We start from the raw sequence: 22,831 nt of genomic DNA, 5'->3' as shown, positions 1-22,831 counted from the left end.
TATTACTCAAGATTTCTGCAACAAAATGTATCACTTTTTGTACTAATAATGTCAACACTTGGAAGGCAGGAGGATCACAAATCTGAGGCCAGTCTGGGTTATATATTGAGACCATTTCAAACAAAACAAAATTCACACAGCAGTCAATTAGTGGTATTGAAATATTTCCACCTCATTGGTTGTCTCTATTGAGTATGGTCAAAACAGATCAAAAACAGGCATGGTGGCTTACACCTATAATTCCAACACTCAGTAAATGAAGGCAGGATTGTAGTAGGTTTAAGGCCAGCAAGTATTAGGGTGGTCAGGGCTTTGTAACAAGACACTGTCTCAGAAAACCAAACCAAACAACCAACCCTCTCAGACCCCATAAACAACAATACAATGTTTGAGGGTTTTTTGTTTTGTTTTGTTTTGTTTTTTTAATGCTAGTGATGATGTCTCAAGGATTTTTGCTTCCCTTTTTTAAGTCTCTAAGATTGCTGGATGAAGAAGAAGCAACTGATAATGACTTAAGAGGAAAATTTAAGGAGCGCTGGCAAAGGACTGCATCCAGTGACCTCTACAAGCCTCTACGAGCAGGTAACAGTGGCCCACATGACCTGTGTGCAAGGGGATTCTCACTTTTCCATGTGTGCTTTAAATTAGACTCAGTTGTAAATTCATTTTTACTGGACTTTGTATGACTAGTGAAAATGCAGGTATTTCCCCCGGATTAACAAAGACAAAGCAGTAAGGAAGCTCATCTAGGTTCCCTGTGAAGTGGGAGAACTCCTGGTTTTGTGAGCCTCAAGCTTTTCCAAGCTCCACGTGTATTTTAAAAACACGCATGAAGTGATATGTATGGTCTTGCCATTCCTTTTTGACTTAGTGAATCCTAGGTGGGTAAGAAAATGAACCTTAACAGCCACTTTGAAATAAATTGTGCTCTTTAAGAATTCGATTATTAACATTTTGTTTACAATAAATAGTATCTTCATTTTAGCTAGAAGCTTCATCTTTGATAGATTTTTCAAATGGATCTACTTTTCTTTGAAGTGAGATTATCCTGAGAGAGATGTACTTTTTCATGAGTTGTACCCTGTTTTGATGTGAATGATTTCTTTCTGTACTCACGAGTTGTAGAAAGAAACTAGACAAATATCAGTTTTCTTTCACTTGGCAAATGTTAACCCAGTGACAACAAATTACTGTGCCCCCCAGCTCCATAAGTAATTTTGTCTTTTTTCCGAAACCAAAATTGCCCAGATCTGTAGGAGGTGAGGTCTACTGTCTAGTGAACTAGGGCCTAGAGAGGGGGAGGGGGAGGTCAAGCTGAGGGCCAGGGCTTTAAAATACAGTCAGCTGAGTTCTGCAAACTCTTTTCCCCAGAGGGATCCAAATTCAGAGCAGTTTTAGATAAAGCTGTGCAAGCAGATGGAAATGTGAAAGAGCGTTACCAGTCCCACCGCGACACCATCGCACTTCTGTGTAAGCCGGAACCTGAGCTGAATGCCGCCATCCCCTCTGCTAATCCAGCAAAGACCATGCAGGGCAGTGAGGTGAGAAGGTAGAACTTGCTCTGGGTGGTCCTGTGTGTTTGGAATGCTGTTCAAGCTGCTGTGTATAATGACCTGCCAGTGTCTTCTTGTTACCTTTTGAACAGTGAAGAATGAGGCTTGAGGTGTAACTTCATGGTGGAACACTTGCTTAGCCTGCACCAGGCTTTGGGTTTGATTCCAAGAACCACACAATCGTGTGTGCTCACATACAGACACATATACACATGTCGAAGTAAATAGGGTTGTTGTGCCTAAACTAGTACTATATACATTGTATGGTGTTGAATTATTGATGAACATCCTGCTATTTTCATTTGTTGAGTTCCTTTTGTGAGCTGAGTACTAAGTTCTAGGTACTTCATATGATAACAGTATTTAACTTAGTTTCTAATAAAGAGGGAGGCTTGGAAAGAATAGAAACTTCCCTTGGAGTGCAAAAGATGGGTAGCCTTCTAACTACAATTTCTTTGTTTCTTGTGATTTTCTTCTGCTTTTCATCATATTCTAATTGGGGCTGGTTTGAAGGGAAAATTGGTCGAGGTATGCATATTAGTAAATGGACAGCATCACAATGATATTTTTTTTAAAGATTAATTAATTTTTTTTATTTTATATGCATTGGTGTTTTGCCTGCATGTATGTCTGTGAAGGTGCTAGATCCTCTGGAATTGGAGCTGCCATGTGGGTGCTGGGAATTGAACCTGGTTCTTCTGGAATATCAGCCAGTGCTCTTAACCACTGAGTCATCTCTCTAGCCCCCATGATGATATTTCTAAAGATGGCAGGAAAGAGAAAACCCACAGAGCCTCTGGTTAGGGAAGTGCTAAAGAGGAGAGAAAGTGCAGGCGTATCCAGTGGTGGCCACTGTAAGGTGGAGTGGTGTAATGGTATAGGATAGATGCTTCCTGGTGCGTAGGAAATAAGCCTGGGCAAGAAACAGACACTGTATTGAAAAAGATGCATTTCCTGGGATAGTAAATTTCTAAAGTGGTTGATACTGTTCTTTATTTCTTTGTATAGAATAATTTTATATATTCTAGCAAGACTCACTGTGAGATATTATGTTAAGTACTTTGAAAAATTAGCAAATGAATCATAGATAGCCCTTATTTATCTCAATTTATGCTCCAGTGTGGACACTAGTCATGTACAAAGATGACAATGATAGATTAGAAGTTTATAAACTCAGTAGTAAAAGCATAAGGAGTTGTTGAGATTTAGACGGGGTTCTTACATTTCAGTAGTGTGGGGCACCTGGTTTGAGAGTCTGCTTGGGAAGTCGGCACACTGTGAGAACAAGTCCATCCAGGGCTGAGTTAGCCTGAGTGTTTTTAGAAGTGGTAGAGGACATGGAGAGCAGAACAGCTGCTGGGCAGCACTCCGACAGCAGAGAGGGCTGCAGAGCTGCATGTCTAAGGGATGCAGATCTGCAGGACTGACTGACCAGGAGTATCAGCTACGTGCCTGGATGTGGTCAGAACATAAGTGTTTGAAGAGCAAGGGATCTAAACAGGAGTGTAGCCCCAGGGAACAACAGATCCCATACCCCTGCCCTCTAGTGCTGAGGGTTAAACCTAGGGCCTGCTGCATATTATACAGGCATTCTACCATTGAGCTGTATCCCCGGATTACCTCCCTATCCATCCAGATCCACATGCTTTCTGTCTCTCTTCAGAAAACAAACAGGCATCTAAGGAATAATACTAAAATAAGACAGGAACAAATTGGAATAGGACAAAACAAACAAACGAATGAAAAAGAGCCAAAAAAAAAAAAGAACAAGAAACAAAATATTTAAGACACAGTCTCATATAGCCTGGCTGGCCAGGATCTCACTGTATAGACCAGGTTGACTTTGAACTCATGGAGGTCCACTCTGCCTAGGCAAGCACCACCATGCCAGGCTTTCAAATGGCTGTTTTTAATCACAAACGCCCTGGGTAAAGTATCATCAACTTTGATGACAACAGTTTGAAACAGCTTTGATAATACATGAAGATTGTGCCGGGCGGTGGTGGCACACGCCTTTAATCCCAGCACTCGGGAGGCAGAGCCAGGTGGATCTCTGTGAGTTCGAGGCCAGCCTGGGCTACCAAGTGAGTTCCAGGAGAGGCGCAAAGCTACACGGAGAAACCCTGTCTCGAAAAAACAAAAACAAACAAAAAAAAACCCACATGAAGATTGTAACAGAAGCTCATTGTGCATAAACACAGTGCTGAACATTTTCTGGCCACCTCTGTCAGGAAATCCAGCTTCAATATAGTAATTTAGTGTTGATTATAAAAGACTTTATCCCCATGTGTGATTGCATTAAAGATTAACAAGAAGTGTCTGTTAATACAAATTAATAAAATGGTAACAAAGGCTTAACTAATTCAGATTTTGCTTTAATTCTGATTTTGCTTAGCAAAAACCATTTTATTTATTTTTTTTATTTTGCAAAAAAACATTTTTGCTTTTCCATTGAAAGGGAAACCAAAAGACAACAGCCGTATAACTTTATCAACAAGGAACCAATGAGGTGTCTTAGTTAGAGTTTCTGTTGCTGTAATGAAACACCATGACCAGAAAGCAAGTTGGGGAGGAGAAGGGTTTACTTGGCTTACACTTCCACATTGCTGCTCATCACTGAAGGAAGTCCGGACAGGAACTCCAACAAGGCAGGGTCCTGGAGGCACCCCATGAAGGTGCTGGACACTGAACTCAAGTACTGTGGCAGAGTGACAAGTGCTCTTAATTTCTAAGTCATCTCTCTAGTTCTTTCTCTAGATCTTTAATTAGAGAATGTTTATCTACAAGTACTGGGAAGGCTTATCACCGTGTACCAGAGGTGTGTTGTGGGGATCCAAACTCAGGCCCTAATACTTACCATGAGCCATCTCCTCAACCCTCCCAGTGTATAATATTTTTCCAGTATTTTAAACTTACACGCCCTACTGCACCTGGTCTAGTAAAAAATATGACACCTAATTAAAGAGGCACCTTAAATTCACTAAATAAACGAGAGTTTAATTCCTAATCTGTTTCACATTTTTTTTTTAAATCTGTCTGAATGCTTAGATTTCTAAGCCTCTATGTAGTTCAAAGTGTACCCAAGGTTTGCAGTTGTACTATAAAAACTCAGGGGCTAGGTAGCAGTGCATGTGTAGTGGGCTCTGTCTATGCAGAGAATCATGTTGAACACTTCATATGGATCACCTTGATCTTTACAATGGTCCTGAAATAGGCACTGTTCTCTATTGGTGAAATTATTAAGGCAATTCCATGTAGTTAAAAGGGAGGTTTATTTTGTCGGGTAACTCACAAGTGAAGGGATAGGCTACAGGGTCTGGGAAAGGTGAAGCGCAGTCCGGCGGTGTTCTCTGGAGAACTCTGCTCGGTCTACCTCCAGCATCCAGGGTCTGGGAACCAAGAGAGCTGGCACATCCGGATCTCAGGTCTTCAGGGTCCTCTCTCGGCCCCGCGTTGTAGGCGTGACAGTTACCAAAGCCTCAGTGGGGGTTGGAACTTCCAGATCAAAGCTGGAATGGCTACCCACTACAATTCTCATTTTGAAAGTGAGAAGATACAGCTTTCCAGAAACTCACCTGTGCTGGTTATACAGTAACTAAGTCTGTCATGCTGATTACTGGTTGAAATACTATTTTCTTTCCTTCTTTGAAACAGTGGTTCTGGGCATTGAATCCAGGGTCTTATGCATTTTAGGCAAGCTGACAATCATGAACTGTATTCCCAGCCTGAAATTTAATCGTCTCTCCCTCCCTCCCTCCCTCCTTCCCTCCCTCCCTCCCTCCCTCCCTCCCTCCCTCCTTTCTCCCTCCCTCCCTCCCTCCCTCCCTCCTTTCTCCCTCCCTCCCTCCTTCCCTCCCTCCCTCCCTCCCTCCTTTCTCCCTCCCTCCCTCCCTTCCTCCTTTCTCCTTCTCTCCCTCTTTTTCTCTTTTGAGACAGACTCTCTCTTTGTACCCTTGAATTTATTATGAAGTCCAGGCTGGTCTTACTTAAAACTCAATTATCTGCTTGCCTCTGCCTTTCCAATGTTGGGATTAAGGCATGCAACATCAAACCTAGTTTGAAATATTTTCTTTTTTGTAATTGTTTCACTTTGATAGGTCCATTTGTTTCCAGTACTAAAGTTTTGAATTTTGAATATATAAAAAATGTTTAGTTCCCAAGAGGTAGTGCAGAGGGGTTGTGTTCCTCAGCCTTGAACTTTGTTCCTAGGGATGCCCTCCCACTGACCGACCGTGTGTGTGTTTTGTTCAGGTTGTAAATGACTTAAAATCCTTATTGTCAAATCTTGATGAACTAAAGAAGGAAAGAGAGGGTCTTGAGAATGACCTGAAGTCAGTGAATTTTGACATGACAAGCAAGTTTTTGACAGCCCTGGCCCAGGATGGCGTGATAAATGAAGAGGCTCTTTCTGTCACTGAGTTGGATCGGATCTATGGCGGTCTAACAGCTAAAGTCCAAGAGTCTCTCAAGAAGCAGGAGGGACTTTTAAAAAACATACAGGTACATTTATATGTTTAATAGGAGGTTTGTGCCAGACCTATGGCCATTGGAGAATGGGAAAACGAAGAATTCACAGAGGAGAACGTGGTATATCTGCATAGTTGGCAAAAATAAAGGATCTTTCCAGCCAGGTTGGAATGGAACTCACTGTCACTATGTGACACAGGTGGATCTCAAACTTGGCATCCTGTGTGTTGCCTTCGAGAGTGCTGGGGTATTCGGGGATTTATTAAGGCAACTCCATGTAGTTAAAAGGGAGGTTTAATTTGGGGTAACTTACAGCAAGTAAAGGGATTGGTTACAGGATCCGGGAGAGGTGAAGTGCAGTCCAGAGGTGTTCTCTGGAGAACTCAGCCCAGTCTATCATCCAGCATCCAGGATCACCAGGAACTAAGAGAGCTGGCACATCCAGATCTCGGGTCTTAAGGGCTCCCATTTCAGCCCAGCTCAGAGGCAGGTCATAGGTAGGCGTGACAGGGGGTAGTACTAGGGGTAGTACTTCCAGGTTAAAGCTGGAACAGCTACCCACTACACTGGGGTTAAGATTTAGAGCAGTGCACTCTTAATGGCTGACAATGTCCATTGGTCACATTCACCTTGTATGTGTGAGGTCCCAGGTTCAATCCCAGTGCTAGAAGCAAAGCTGCTTCTCTGGCTAGGGTGCTCTGTGCTGCTTAGAAGGCCTTCAGACACATGTTTTCCAAATCATTTCTAGGAAGAATCAGAATTAGTGGGAATCATTAATGCCAGCAGAATTTTCTGGCCAATACATAATAGACTTTAGCTATGTATAAAACTTGAGACATTGCTGTTTTATCAGTGAATATGCAGAATTCTATAGCGGTAAAAGTATTCTAAAATAATCATTTCTCATCTGTGTGCTTTTTATGTTATAGAATGATAGAAATTAGTACCCATTGTTGATTATATTTTGCTATCATTGAATTTGTGACATTTTTACTTAAGAAAAAAGTAAAAAGCAGTGTGACACAAACAAATTCCAGGTATTCCTTGTAATTTTGCATATCAGCAATCATAATTTCCTAATTGGAGAAGAGATCAATACATTTTTTGTTGTTGGTTTTTTTTTTTTTTTTTTTTTTTTTTTTTTTTTTTTTTTTGGTTTTTCGAGACAGGGTTTCTCTGTGTAGCTTTGCGCCTTTCCTGGAACTCACTTGGTAGTCCAGGCTGGCCTCGAACTCACAGAGATCCGCCTGGCTCTGCCTCCCGAGTGCTGGGATTAAAGGCGTGCGCCACCACCGCCCGGCCATTTTTTGTTGTTTTATTTTTTGTTCTTTGAGACGGTCTCACTTATGTAGCCCTGACAGGCTTGGTGTTTTTAGAGATCTACTTGTCTCTGCCTCCCCAATGTTGGGATTAAAGGTGTGTACCACTACACCTGGCCCCAGTACAAATATTTTGATTGGCTGTCAAGATGGCTCAGGGGATAAAGGTGTGTGCCACCAATCCTGATGACCTGAGTTCAATCCCTGGGACCTATGTTGTGAAAAAAGAGAACCAGCTCCTGAAATTTGTCCTCTGACTTCTGGATAACGTACCATGGCACATGCATACCTACACGCATACGTGTGTATGCAGTACCTAATAAATGAAAGAAAATTTCTAAGTATTTTAAGCTGAATTAAATTTATAAGTAAATATACACTTTGTTTCTTTTACCAAGGTCTCACACCAAGAATTTTCTAAAATGAAGCAGTCTAACAATGAAGCTAACTTGAGAGAAGAAGTTCTGAAGAACTTGGCAACTGCATATGACAATTTTGTTGAACTTGTGGCTAACTTGAAGGAGGGCACAAAGGTATGCGTGCACATGAGAGAGACAAGAGCTGCTAAGTGCAGATGGGAAAGGACAGTTAGGATGCTGTTGGTTTTTCCAGTTGGATCAAGTACTGTGCATTTGATGTGCTGGTTTTACTGCCTTTTCTTCTGTCAAGCTTGCAGAGGGAGAATGCTCAGCAGAGGCAGCACCATTTTGGTGGAACTTTGAAGAATAAATTATGTGGAGGAGGAACTTAGGCATTGTAGGTAGCAGGAATCAGAGCTATCAGAAACCAATGACATCTTCTTCAGGGCTAGTTGGGACTGATTTGTGGTGCAGGGGGATACATGGCTTGGATCTCCTGTGTTGGTGGTGTAATGAGGACAGACTTGTGACCTACCAGAGTATCAAAGTAGTTTTCAGATATGTTCTAAGTGCATCCCTTGCTTTGTTCTTTAAAGGGTGTAGAGAAATGCCTTTATTTTATATATATATATATTTTCCTCTGATTGTTTTGCTTTTGAGAGAAGTGATTTTTAAGTTTTCCAGATACAGAGTTCCTTCTGGTTCTTAGCTCCATAATGGTAACTGAATAAAGTTACCTTGATGAGATGCAGTATTTATTCTTGGCAGTCCTTTGAATAGACAGCACTGTAAAGCCGTGGTATGAGGGGAAAGTATGATGCCATTCATTAGGACTCAATGCTTTGTTCAAGTAGATAAGCCGAGGAATTCTCCAGAGAGCCTTGGGTATTATCTACAGTGACACCTGCATTTTTATAGTTAGTGTACAGGTTTAACTCGGCATGACAATAGATTTAGAGTCATCACTTAATAGTTGGTTTTTGTATAGGGATTGGGAATATGTTCACAGTTATAAAACCTGTAACATACAGCCATTTAATATTTAGTGCCAGTATTCTGTGATCATGATCTGATTAGTTTTATTTTTCTTACCAATCTTAGGTCATATTTAGTACTAAGTTACTCAATTGAGAGTATGACTGTGTCTCATGTGAATGATTGCAGCTTCTAGTCTCAGCATCATTGATAAATTATTGTTAGAATGTATTTTTCCCTGGGTTAAAATTGCTTTTACTTAGTACTTGTATTTGCTCTTTGCTTATAGTTTTACAACGAGCTGACTGAAATCTTGGTCAGGTTCCAGAACAAATGCAGTGACATCGTGTTTGCACGGAAGACAGAGAGAGACGAGCTCTTGAAGTGAGTTTGTTTTGTGCATCCGAGTGTACTTAAAGCCACTTTCTTACGTTTGGGGTGAACTGGGTGGTGCTGATGCAGGAATTCCCCTTCTCTTTTCTGCGTATTTCACAGAGTCATAGGGCTACTTGATCTAGCATGAAAGAATGAAGGGGCAGGAACTCAAGATGTAGAAGTACAGTGGGGCCCCAGTGAAACAGCTCAGGAGTGTTCCACTCTGGGGAGGAGGTGAACAGTTCAGAAGATAGCACGGTCCCTTCTGCAGAGCCTCGGAGAAAGCTGGGCCTGTAATAGAGGACTGACGTAGTGAGCAGTGTGGGAGAAGCTGACCCGTGTTTATCTCGTGAGCAAGGGGACAGAATTTGGCAACCTTCGACTAACCCCTTAAGGGGAGATAGCCCACACCCGGCACTAGACTTTTTATTTGGTAATCTGTGACTTCTGTGAGGAACACTATCTATCCCTGTGTAGGGTAACCCCAATTAAACCTTCACATATGTGTACACACACATGCACACTCACACACAACATACACATATATATATAGTTACACATATACACACACACACACACACACATATATATATATATGCAACCATATATGGATATACATCTACATATATCTATATATATTTAGGAAGCTTGTAAAATTGTATGTTTCTGGATGGCTCTTTCAGATATCCTTAGTGTTTAGTAATCCATCTCCCCAACCCCTCCTCTGCCTCACCCTCCGTTGTCCTCCCTACTTAGATCTCCCTCCTTATTCCCCTTCCTCCTTCAGGCCACCTGTGTTCTATTAGCCCTACCTCCCTTAAGATCCGCCCCCCCCCCCCTTTCTAGTTTTCTGGCTTGTACAGGTACTCCAAGTAAACACATGGATCTAGAGTGAGAACATGCCCAACATTGGTCTTTCTCAATCTGGGTGACTTCAATCAGTGCAATTTTATCCAATTACGACTATTTGCCTGCAAATTTCACAATTTCACAGTTAATTGAAATCTTTTAATCAAAGGCAGAACATTTGGAAGAATTGAATGCTTTCACTTGTACTTCATTCTCCTTTCACAAGTGATGTAAAACACCGTGTCAGTGGTAGTCGGTGGTGTCCTTTCACAAGTGATGTTAAAACACTGTGTCAGTAGTAGTTGGTGGTGGGCATAGCGATTGTGGCATTTTACTTTTGCTGTTTTACATTATTGAGCTGTGACTTAATAGCTTTGATTTATATCATTAGTAAGTGTAGGAAATTCTCATTTGCCCATGAATATGTTAATTATTGGAGTTTATTAAAGGAAAAGTCTTATGCTAAGGCTTTATAGTATATGCGTATATTTTAGATCTTTCACAGTGTGACCTTTAGAATATTAATATTGACTAAAATGTCTCCATTTGTAAGCAGTATTTACTTACATTAAGTCCTAACATCTTTTTCTTTTAATGAAGATAGTATTTATCTTCTACCAGGTATGGGTGGCAGATATGAGGGGTGGCTGTGTAATAAAGGTGACTAATTGTGACTTCATGACCACTGGTCCTGGTGTAGATACTTATTGAGCCCTGAGAGGCTGATGGCCATCATGTGTCACTGGAGTGTGTGGACCCTAGGGTTTAATGAGACTTGTGAAGTTAATTCTAATTTGCTATTTGAAGAGACTTTATGTATGTCTCTTAACATGTCTGTGTTTTGATGTCTTTTCAATAATATATCTTCTGTGAGTTTATCCTAGTGACAGATCACTGTAGTGACAGATTATTACATTAGTTTTTAACATACAATAGCTCAGTGCTACATATCTTTAAGTAACAGGTTAAAAAAATTGTTCTAGAAATTTACATAATTATTTGCATTATTAGCATATCTTATTTTTATCACCTTGTTGTTTGTTTGAGACAGGCTTTTGATACACAGCTAGGCCTGACCCCAAACTTGTGATCTTCTGCCTCTCCCTCCCTGGTGCTGGGGTCTGTTTTGTGTGGACACCGATGTCGTACTCGGGTTGAGATGCTAGCCTAGTGTCTGAGTGGGTTGTGGTTCTCTGACAATTGTGCTCCTGGTTTTTGTTTTGTAATTAGCTCTTATTAAATAAGAAGCAATCTTCTAAGGCTGCTTGCCTGGTTAAGACATTCCTTATTCAAGTTATAACTAAGATGTCTGAAAAAAACCTATCCTTTGCTGGGTTTTAGAAGTAGAGTCATATTTCAGCTTTGTTTTGCTACAGTATAAAGATTCAGTTTCTAGGCAAGAATAGGAGCGTGTTCTAGAATACTGTCATTTTTTTGGAGGCACTTTTGCTTATTATGTGAAGAAAAGCAAAAGAAGTAAGATTTTTTTTTTAAATTTATTTATTTTTTGTTTTTTTATTTTTTTGGAGCTGAGGACTGAACCCAGGGCCTTGTGCTTGCTAGGCAAGCGCTCTACCACTGAGCTAAATCCCCAACCCCAAGAAGTAAGATCTTATAGGTGTTTTCATGGTGTCATCCTTAACACCCTGTCTTCCACAAGGGATCTGCAGCAGAGCATTGCCAGAGAGCCCAGCGCTCCTTCCATCCCTCCTCCAGCATATCAGTCCTCCCCAGCTGGGGGGCACGCGACAGCTCCTCCAACTCCAGCTCCGAGAACCATGCCGGTGAGTAGGCGGGGCCCCTGCTGCATTCCTGCAGCTGGCCAGCTCTGGAGGCTACAGTGGACTGGTGGTCCCCACCTCTGGTCAGGGGTTCAGCCTTCTTATGGCTTCCAACTCATAAATTCTCACCCCCAAAAATGTTTAACCTGAGTGAAACAACATCTTTAGAATGGACTTTCCCCCCAAATGAAGACAATGATGGAAAAAGATACATGTCTTCAGAAGTGGCTGAACAAACCTAGAGCATGAGATGCAGATTATGAGACTCCTGTTTTCTAAAATACATGGGAAGACGGGAGGGAGTTGTAGATGAGAATGAACAATTCATTACTATCTCTGTGGCATATGAACTTTGATTTGTTCACAAAAGCAGCTGCAGGAGACCTTTCTTTCCGGGGAGTAGGGAGTCTTGGATCTGGAGTGGATAGTCACCAGTCCTGGGGAGGAGCAGCCTGATTGTTTTGGTGACACGGTGAGGGTTGATGTCTGGAGGGCTGGCTCTGTGAAACTGGCGGCTTCGGATGCTTCTGCAGGCCATCGGAACGATTGCATAGGTTAACAGCTGCTCAGTTTCATCACTACTCGTGCAATTGTGTGCTTTAGAAGTTTTCACAGGTTTAAAGCGTTTGTAAAAAGAATTTGGGGCCTGATAGTAGGTCCAGTAATGTGTCAGAGTGTTGGTGGAGATAGCGTGTGACTAGATGTCAGCACCAGGAAGAGCAGTGGCTCTTCAGAAGTCGGAGAGCAACTTTCAGCCACATTCTAGACTAGTCAGCCAATACTTAAGAGTGGGAGTCAAAGGGATATTTGGTTGCATAGTCAGGAGACCTGTGCTCCCCCCATTGTAGTCAGCACTGAGAGCCACACTGCACATTCTGTATCATTGCTTGTCTTCTCTTTCAGCCTGCGAAGCCCCAGCCTCCAGCCCGGCCTCCACCTCCTGTGCTTCCTGCAAACCGAGTCCTTCCTGCTGCTGCTGCTCCCACAGGGGCAGGGACTGCTTCACCAGCACCGCCACAGACCCCTGGCTCTGCTCCCCCTCCACAGGCTCAGGGACCACCGTATCCTACCTATCCAGGGTATCCTGGGTAAGGCAGTGACACCCTGTGTCACCAAGAATTGACTGATTTCTAGTTGTGATTAATCTTTAAAGACAGGCTCGTCCCTTCTCTGAACACAGATCTCATGAATTAGCCATGTTGTCAACTTGCCCAGAAATTAAAATCATGTTATAATTGCTTATTTGAGTAGCTGAACAGTTTTTATTTTTTGCATCTTTCATTTCATATCTTTTCTGTGTGAAATTCATTACATGTCCCTTGGCTGCCTTTATTTATGTGAAGCTAAGATCCGAAGGCCTTGTTTCTGTGCTTGTACTTAGAATTCTCACTATCCAGTAAACTGACAGCTAGAAATTTAGACAGTTATGTGATGTGTTTGAAGGTTAGCCTTCTTTGTGGGAATGTCTATTTATTTGTTTGTTTATTTACTTATTTTTGTGGTGGTGGGAGCTAAACCCAGATCCTCTGGAAGAGCAGCCAGTGTTCTTAACCAGTGAGCCATCTCTCCAGCCCTGAACAGGAGCATATTCAGAGAACTAGATTGCTTCATTCAAATGAATGTTTTTATTCTTCCTTTAGTAGTTGCGATTCAACATTAGTATTTTCTGGGCAGTATTAAAAGTATGATAATCTTTGACTTAATTAATGGTAGGGATGCTTTTTCTCTTGAAATAGGTCCTTTGTCTCGCTCCTCTTCCCTAGAAGAATGAAAAGCTCTTGTTGAAAACTGACTTTAGAATAGTGACATTCACTCTGTAGGGCTTGACTTACCAACCCAGTGTTTTCTTCTCTTCTCACCGTCAGGTATTGCCAAATGCCCATGCCCATGGGCTACAATCCCTACGCATATGGCCAGTACAACATGCCGTATACACCGGTGTACCACCAGAGCCCTGGACAGGCTCCGTACCCAGGACCCCAGCAGCCTACTTACCCCTTCCCTCAGCCCCCGCAGCAGTCTTACTACCCACAGCAGTAACCCTGCCACATGCCGGCGGGTCAGACCGGAGGGACAGGACAGCGCTGCCGTCAGTGTTCTAAGCCATGTTCTGGTCACTCAAGCATACTTTGCTCCACCAGTTGCCGTGGATACTTTCTGTCAGTGGCTAAAAGCCGAAGGCCGGGCCCCACTTCCACATTTGATCGCACTCGTGAGATTTTGCTGCTGTTGCAGTATGAACACTAGGTATAATAGCATTTGAAAAAAATTACAGTTCATAAAACGTTGAAAATGAGAATTTAAACCTGCAAGTGAAACATTTGAAATTAGCATACTTTATAAGATGCGGTTGGAACAAAGATGGCTTAAGTACTGATATTCAAGGAAAAAGTTTTCTTTTTCTTCTGGTTTATTGATTTAGTTTAATTTCTATTATATTTTGCATAATCAAGGCATTGTAAATCTTATAATTTAAAAATAAATTACTTAAGAACAGTTGTCATTGTTATGTTTTGTCATTGATTCTCATTGCTGTCTGGTTCCTTTCTGGTATTAGCCTTTCTTTTGTATGTTCATGGGTTAAATGTACTGTGTTGAAATGCATGAGCAGCGCCGGATAGCAGTCAGGTTCAAGGTTGCAACAGGAAAGCACAGCGCTTAGCTCTGCAGTTCATCTTTCATATGCTGAATCGTAAGCTCATTTTCAAAAGTCCTATAATGTGGGAGACACACAATTGTTACCAAAGATTCTTCAAATAAATATAAAATTTAAAAAGTGTATATTTAATGTTTCATTGTTAGATTTTCCAAGAAAGTGATGCAAATTCTGGTAATAATTTATTTCCCCCCACCCACAATCTGGTTTAAATAAGTAGCTGCCATTGACAGTACCATCTGATGTGGTGGAAAGTTCCCTGTGCCTTTCTCGTCCTTGGTTTCAGCCGGTCTTCTCCTGTAATGTCTAATGCACAGTATGTTTGAACGGATCTTAACCCTTCCTTTTACAATTTCTTATTTTTAAAAATTTTTTGTGGCTCCTGAAAGCTGAGGTTATTTTGTAACCCAGGGAACAGTTCAACAGGACAGTTGTTGGGGACGTATGCTGAGTCTGGAATAGGCTGGGTCCTCATGAGTCTGCTGTGACAACGCTCAGTTGCTGTACAAGCCTCCATGACAATGAGGAGATGCATCCTGGATAGGGGGAGCCATACAAGTGGGAGCTCAGGGTCTCGGGGGCTCTGTGTGAGCTTTTCCAACATGTTAGGTGTATGAGCAGACTTCTAATCTGTGTTTGTTTTCTGAGTTTAATGCTACCTTTCTTGCATTATCATCTCAGTTAAATGATACTGTCACTCAGTCCACTGTTGGTTTCATTGACAATTTAGGCTGATATTTAAATGTAAGACTGAAGATACAATTGTAAAAGGGAGTAAATTGGTTTAAACAAATGTGTATTTTAAATTACCTTATTTTGTTGTATGCAGAATACACAGAAGTTGTGCTACTTCACTACAAATGACTGATTACCTGGAATATGGACATTGGCTTAAAGTCCGACAGCTAAACCTTGGCAAAACTAACAGTTTAACATATCATTGCTCAGCTTCAATGCTTTGGATTACTCAGTGTATGAGACAGGTTTATTTGAGTCCTCTGTAAATGGCATTTAAGTTCTATATTCTCCCCACTTGAGTTTCTTATACTGACATCCCCTGAGTTAGGGAGGTCCCAGATTGCTAGTCTATATTCCTTACCAATGCAAAACAGCCACAAAAAAAAAAAAAAAAAAATGGCCTGAATATTCTCTTGGGGAAGGGGGTGGAGGTCTAAAGGAAAGGGTGAATGTATCAGAGCCAAAGGGAGGAGGGGCCAGGCCAGCAGCCATTCCCTCACTGCACTGGGCTATTCCTGCAGGGTCACGGGAAGGTCAGCGTGGGAGGGAGCCCCCAGGCTCTGGGGCAGCCCCTCTCAGTAGCCTCCTAGGTCAACTCCTTAGTGAAGCCTCTTGTGTGGCAGGCCCCCCTTGCCAAGACGCCCCCTCTTGCCAGGGCTCTCATCCTTGAAGTTGCTCAGGATGTTCCTCCGGTCTCTGGGCAAGGCATTGAGCTGCAGTGCTAGGTTTGCCTTCCTAAGTCTGTCTGGTTCGACAAAGACGATAGAAAGCCTCTGTCTGTGCCCGCTGTCCTTCTAGAAAGCAAGATGGCAGCCCTCACTGGGGTGCTTTGCCAGCACACTCGACTCCTGTGCTCGGTTTGCTGTGCTCTTCAGAGTATACTATAGAAGTTACTATGCACAATGCTGTTTACTTGGAGGTAGAGGGTTCCACTCTGGCTTGAGTATGTTACCCCGTGTTTATAATTAGACTTTCTGTTACCTTCTTAAATTAAGGTACCCACCCTCAGGCCATTTATGATGGTTTCCTAAGCCTATTATGAAATGGATTACCTGCCAGCTACTGCAGCTTTGCTGAGAAACCAGTGAGAAGTGGGGAAAAGCCATCCAGCTTGGATTCCTGTCCTCAGATGGGCAGCTTGACCACTGGGTGTGGTGTCAATCTGAGTCTGAGAGCCGTTGCTCTGCTCCTTGGTCTTTCTCTTAGTTGGGAAAAGCAGTCACGTGTCACCACGCAGCAACCAGTCTCTCTTGAGACACCCCAAGTCCACACTCTGGCACCCTTGCAATCATGCTCCCCAGTGTAAATGAGGATGTCACCATTGTACCCCACTCTGTCCCAGCCAGCTACCTTTCTAGTCAAGACAGGTCTGTTTTTTCCATTGAGCTTTACAGTTTGCAAACATTCCTTTGTATGCATTTCCTAATTTCATGAACAGGATAATAAAATAGTAAACAGGCCTCAGTTTGCTAATGGGAATTTTTAATCAATGACTAGGGTGTCTTGCAGCCTTCCTACAGCCCCGTGGCATATCATTTCTAAGACTTGTGCAGTTGTTAGTTGACTGATACTGTAGAACAGGGCACAAGCTGGACCAAACCTTTGCAAGAGTTAAAATTGCTGGTTTAAATACAGATTTAGAATTAAATGGAAGAGCAAGAAGGGAAATTATATTTTTAACAAAAGAGAATATTCAGGCTTTATTTCTGGTATGAAGTTTATATTTTTTAAGAAAATATATCCTATATTATCACACCAGAGATTTTAGATTCCTTTCTGGTTACAAACATTGCTGGTAGTTGGATTATATTTTTATTGTATTCATTTCTCTTAGGGGGAAAATTGTAAAGAAACAAAAAGATTGCGGATGAATGTATCCTAGAAATAAAAGTTGAAAGATTCTTACTTCTGTGGAGTATGAATTCTTATTTAAAGTATTTCTCCTTCAGCTTCGTAGTTCCCACAGTTGCCTCGACAAGTGGTGGGTTGGGGAGTAACACACCCTCAAACCAAGGTGTGGACTGCATGAGGAAGCCTGTTAGTTTTTAATAGCTATCCGTCTCATATTTAGTTGTTAGGAGTGGACTGTGGTGGTCATAAATAAGCAATTTGACTGCAGCTCTTTCAGACATGCATTTTCTTCTAGAGACACTTTTTTGGCCTAATTTTTGGAACAAGTCAACAAGGTTGCTACAATATTTGTTTAATTGAAGGAGGGGGTGAAGCGTGTTCATCTTCCCTCCTCCTCTTTATTAATGCATGTTAACTATAAAATAATGCATTTAATTATGGCATTTCATACATGTATACCACAGGGTTTGATCATACCCCCCATTACCTCCTTTTGTCCCCCTTATAGCAACAAGGCTTTTTTTCCCTTCCTCTTTTGTGTTCTTTTTTTTTTGAAATTAGATTTTGCATATGAGAGAAAAATGTGAATATTTCTCTTATTTTGCTTAATAAAATGACCTCCAGGTTCATTTTCCTCTAAATGACACAGTTTTGTTCTTTATGTTAGAATAAAACTGTTGATCTGTTGATAAGCACCAAATGCTGACTCCATGATTTGGCTATCGTAAAAAATGCCACAATAAGCATGAGTTCAGGCATCTCTTGTGTGCATGGATTTCTTGAGCATATACCCAGAAACGGTATGGGAGGGTCATATGGTAGTTTATTTGTAGTTTCTTGAGGAGTTTCATTTTCATAGCGATTGGATGTATATAGAAAATTGGGCAGAAAGCACAGGGAGTTCCCTTGCTCCTCCATACAGCTTCTACGAACAGTTGGCATTAGTGTGGCTCATGGACCAATTGAATGAACAAATAATTTCATTAACTAAAGTTCAGAGTTCACATTAGTCTACTTTTGTCTGAAAAGATAGTTTTACCAAAAGCATATTATGTTTCCATCATTACCGCTTCATGCAGAATACATTTTTCAGTCCCCCCAAGTCCCTGTGTGTCAACTACTCACCCCTCCTGCCTCAACTCCTGGCAACCGTTGGTCTTTCACACTGTCTGTCTAGTGTTGCCTTTTCCAGAAAGTTAAGAGTTGGAACACACAGTATGTAATAGCCTTTTGAGACTGACTCCTTTGTGTATTCTTCTCATGTCTTTTCATGGCTCAATAGCACAGTGTGTAGATTTGCCTGGGCACACCACAGTCCAGCCACCCACTCGTCTCTTGATGGATCTTGGGTGCTTTCAATTCTTGGAAGCGTAGGAGGAAACATTCTTGTGTGTGTGTGTGTGTGTGTGTGTGTGGCCACACAGTTTCAGTGTTATCTGGGTGAAAAGTCTTAGTGCAACATTTGGGTAGACCATAGATTGTTTTGAAAGAAGCCGTCGTTTTCCAAAGTCTCCTTACCATTTTGTATCCCACCAGCAATATGTAATAGGTTCTGTTTCTCTCATCATTGTCAGCATTTAGTATGCCTGTCTTCTGCGTGTTAGTCATTGGAATATGTGTGTGGTATCACTGCTTTGAATTCATAATTCACCGAAGATGCTGATCATCTCATTTGCTAATATGTTGGTGAGGTTTTATTTGGGAAACTTTATCCATTTTTAAAAATGTTATTTTATGTGAGTGTTTTGCCTGCCTGCCTGCATGTATGTGCACCACATGTGTGCCTATTGTCCATGGAGGCCAGGAGAGGGAGGGCATCAGATCTGGAACTAGAGGTAAAGATGCTGTGAGCCATTGTGTGGGCCCTGGGAATCAAACCCAGGTCCTCTGCAAGAGCAACTGGTGGTTTTAACTGCAGAGCCATCTTATCTGTCCCTGATTTTATCTATTTTTAAAACTGAGTTATTAAGGATTCTTTGTCTGTATTTTGGATATAATTCCATTATTAGGCATATTTTGTATTTTTTCCCTCACTTGGGGGCTTGCTTTATTCTCTTGTTAACTTTCTTCAAATTTCAAGTATTTTGTTTTAAAATGAGTGTTTTTGTTTTTTGTTTTTTCGAGACAGGGTTTCTCAGTGAAACAGTCCTGGCTAATCTGGAACTCACTCTGTAGACCAGGCTGGCCTTGAACTCACAGAGATCCGCCTGCCTCTGCCTCCCGAGTGATGGGATTAAAGGCATGCGCCACCACCACCACCTGGCTAAAATGAATGTTTTATAGGAATACACAATATAGATAGCAAAGTTAAAAAGATTAAATCATTGTTTTTACTTTATTATAAAAAAACCCTTGGAAATAAAAACATTACTAACCTTTTTTACAGAGCTTTTTCTTTCAGATCATGCTTTTGTTGTATCAAAAAAAAAAAAATCAAATCCAGAGTCACCTAGATTTTCTCCTCCTGTCCCCTAGGAGTTTATAGGTTTGTGTTTTACATTTAAATCAGCATTGGCAGTTGGTAGATAGTTTTTGCTAAATGCAGAGTTCTAGGCTAGGGTGGTTTCTTTTCAACAAGAAATGTCTCATTGCACTCTCTCCTTGCATGAACAGTTGTGCAGAGTTCCTATGAATTCTCATTGAAGTGCAGGTAATAGGAGCTCACCTCGGACTTTGTAGCTCTCTTGGGTTTCCTGCAGTCTGAATACAATTTACTGAGGTGTAGGCTTTCACAGCTGAGCTTCCTCATCTGTGCTCTTGTCATAGTTATGGTTTCTGCTGATGTGAAGAGACATCATGGACATGCCAACTTTTTTTTTTTTTGAAATCGTGTGTGTGTGTGTGTGTGTGTGTGTGTGTGTGTGTGTGTGTGTGTGTGTGTGTGTGTGTGTGTAGCCCTGGTGGCTGTCCTGGAACTAGCTCTGTAGACTAGGCTGGCCTTGAACTCAGAACAATCTGCCTGCTTTGCCTCTGAGTGTTGAGATTAAAGGCATGTAGCACCACTGCCTGGCCATGGCAACTCTCATAAAGGTAAACATTTATTTGGAGCTTCCTTACAGTTTCAGAGATTTAGCCCATTATCATCATGGTGGGACATGGTGACATGCAGACAGACATGGTGCTGGAGAAGGAAGTGAGAGTTCTACATCTGGATCTGCAGACAGCAGGAAGTGACAGTGACACCCTGGCCATGCTTGAGCATTTGAGACCTCAAAATGCACCTCCTAGCGACACACTTCCTCCAGCAGAGCCCTGCCTACTCAAACAAGGCCACACCTCCTAATAGTACCACTCCTTATGGGCCTGTGGGGGCCATTTTTATTCAAACACCATAGCGCTTGTGTCTTCTCAGAACTTTCCAGTCCACTGCTGTCATTTAGACAGGGTTTTGTGTAGCCCCGTCTTGTCAAACTCACCGTTTAGTTCAGGTTGGCCTTGAGCTCCGAGCTCCTGATCCTCTTGCTCAGTAATGAACCCCCTATCCACTGCTGGAAATTATAGTCATGTGCCAGCACATATTTCTTCTGCTCTTTTCTCTTATTCTTGAAGGTTGTTCCCACTGTGCCCGTGGCCTCAGCTCTCTCACAGTTCTTAGATATTCTGTTCCAGTTTTTCATTCTTTTTTTCTCTTTGCATTCCCACTTGGGAAATTTTCTATAGTGTATTTTCAAGGTTGGCAAGGTTGTTTAATTCCCCCATCTGTATTCAATCTACTGCACTTTCTTTGGGTTCTGGAAATTGAACCCTGGGCCTCAGACATGCTAGGCAAGCTACCACTGAGGTCTTTTTCTCAGCCCAGGTTTCAGTCTGCTAGTGAACCCACCTAAGGTGTCTTCATCTCTCTCACATGGCCTTTGGTTTCCAGCATTTCCTCTTGTCTCCTTAGGATTCCAGTCAGTGTACTTGGCTCATTCTTGTACAATGTCCATTTTTCTGCCCAAACTCTCAGCATAGTAACTAGCTATTTAAAATGTGTAGTGTAAACTTTCCCAAATCCTTACCATATAGGGCCTGGTTCTGTAGCAAGAATCTTAGAGAGTCTTATTAATAAAATCAAACCTGAGGCCAGTTATTGGGGTGAATACTGGAAGGTCAGAGAGACAGAACAAGCCACAGCTAACCTCACCTGGCCAACTTCTCAGCTGGTCTTGTTTCCTCAGACTGGAAGCCTCTGTGTCCTCATATCCGAACGGCTCTCAGCCGAACTGTTTCTCAAAAGCCTGAAAGCTTAACCAGCCAAATGCTTCTAGTTTCTGGTCCTCATGCCTTATATATCTTTCTGCCTTCTACCACCACTCCCTGGGATTAAAGGCTCGCTTTCTGGGATTAACGGCGTGAGTCACCATGCTTGGCTGTTTCCAATGTGGCCTTGAACTCACAGAGATCCAGAGGGATTTCTGTCTCAGGAATGCTAGGATTAAAGGCATGAGTGCCACCATTTTCTAGCATCTGTATCTAGTGGCCGTCTGTTCTCTGACCCCAGATAAGTTTATTAGGGTACACAATATTTTGGGGAATACAATGCCACCACATGGTTCTATCGCTGCTTTTGTCTCTTCAGATGCTTTGCCTTTTAGCATGTGCTGTTGGAAGAGAGACATGATGTGCTGGCTAAAGGGACTGGCATAGAGAACTGTAGGAGCAGGGCTAGTGCTCCTCTGGCTTGCCCATTGTGTTTTTAGCTTATTGTGGCTGTTAAGTCTTGATACTTCATTTAAGAAATTATTATTTATGTTTATGTACATGTGTCTGTGGCCAAGGAGTTCAGAGTGCTGTCAGCCCCCTGAAGCTGGAGTTCCAGGCAGTTGTGAGCTGCCTGATGTGGGTGCTGGGAATTGAACCCGGGTCCTCTGTAAGAACACTATGTGCTCTTAACCACTGAGCCATTTTTCCAGCCACTTCATTTTTCAAAAAGCACCTTTGCTTTCCCTAGGAGTTCCTTAAATTAGACCTGGGAATTACTTCAGCTGTAGCACTTTATGGTCATATAGGAGCGCTGTTGGTGATAGGAGGTGACTGTGTGGGTAGAGTGTCCTGAGAAGGTCCTAGGTCTTAAGAAGCATGTGGCCCTGAGCTATGGCCTTCAACAAGTGCTCCCTATTCTGTTTTCCCTTTTAGTTCAGGTGCTAGGCTAGAAGGGCCTAGAATAGGATGTGTTCCTTGTAAGGTCAGCTCTGATAGAGCAGAATGCTGAGGCAGCCTCTGTCCCCCGGCCACCCCCTCCCGCTGGGCACATGAAGAAACTTTTCTCAAATGGATCCTGGAAGTAGATGTCATTAAAGTGTGTGTGTGTGTGTGTGTGTGTGTGTGTGTATGTGTAGGGGGCTAGGACTGAGCAGCAAGCTTGACCTCTCAGGTCAGCCCACACCCGTTACTTGTCTTCTTTGTCGATCCTAGCTCCTGTGGCGTCCACTCACAGTAAGCAATATCTGTGTTCACCTGTCTGTGACCTTTGGGGGGATGCTGTCCAGTGAGCTCAGTTCTCTGATGGATCTACAAAGAGCTGTTGGTTTTCAGTTTGCTTCTCTTGTTCCTTGTAAGAATGGAGTGATGGGCTGGAGAGATGGCTCAGTGGTTGAGAGCACTCACTGCTCTTGCAGAGGACCTGGGTTCAGTTCTCAGCATCAACATGGCGACTGCTCACAACTGTCTGTAACTCTAGTTCTAGGGTATCTGATGCCCTCTTCTGGCCTTTTATGTGGGCACTACACCCATGTGATGCACTTACATACACATGGGCAAAATGCTCATACACATAAAAATAAATCTTAACAAAATGAATGACAACTTTTAAGGTCTTCACATTTCAGAGTGGAGTCTAAAAGTCTAGATACATCTTTTTTTCTTCGAGACAGGGTTTCTCTGTGTAGCTTTGTGCCTTACCTGGAACTCGCTTTGGAGACCAGGC

At 42.2% G+C, this 22,831-nt stretch overlaps 1 protein-coding gene across 2 annotated transcripts in view; it reads left to right on the top strand.

The window, feature by feature from the left end:
* Pdcd6ip (programmed cell death 6 interacting protein) overlaps positions 1 to 16,977 on the top strand; it is a 60,100-nt gene extending 43,123 nt beyond the window's left edge. For both annotated transcript variants that reach the window (XM_052722673.1, XM_052722666.1), the window contains exons 11-18: positions 471 to 582; positions 1,372 to 1,541; positions 5,805 to 6,053; positions 7,738 to 7,872; positions 8,963 to 9,057; positions 11,558 to 11,681; positions 12,582 to 12,766; positions 13,544 to 16,977. In XM_052722673.1, coding sequence (XP_052578633.1) covers positions 471 to 582; positions 1,372 to 1,541; positions 5,805 to 6,053; positions 7,738 to 7,872; positions 8,963 to 9,057; positions 11,558 to 11,681; positions 12,582 to 12,766; positions 13,544 to 13,718 — 1,245 coding nt within the window. In that variant the 3' untranslated portion in view covers positions 13,719 to 16,977. The remainder of the gene's footprint in view (positions 1 to 470; positions 583 to 1,371; positions 1,542 to 5,804; positions 6,054 to 7,737; positions 7,873 to 8,962; positions 9,058 to 11,557; positions 11,682 to 12,581; positions 12,767 to 13,543) is intronic.
* Positions 16,978 to 22,831: the final 5,854 nt, after the last annotated feature.

Source organism: Peromyscus californicus, unplaced genomic scaffold (assembly GCF_007827085.1).
Source record: "Peromyscus californicus insignis strain IS unplaced genomic scaffold, ASM782708v3 Scaffold_11__1_contigs__length_118956290, whole genome shotgun sequence".
Classification (NCBI taxonomy): domain Eukaryota; kingdom Metazoa; phylum Chordata; class Mammalia; order Rodentia; family Cricetidae; genus Peromyscus; species Peromyscus californicus.
The sequence above is the reverse complement of the archived record's forward strand: the minus strand, read 5'-3'. Positions and strand labels throughout refer to the sequence as shown.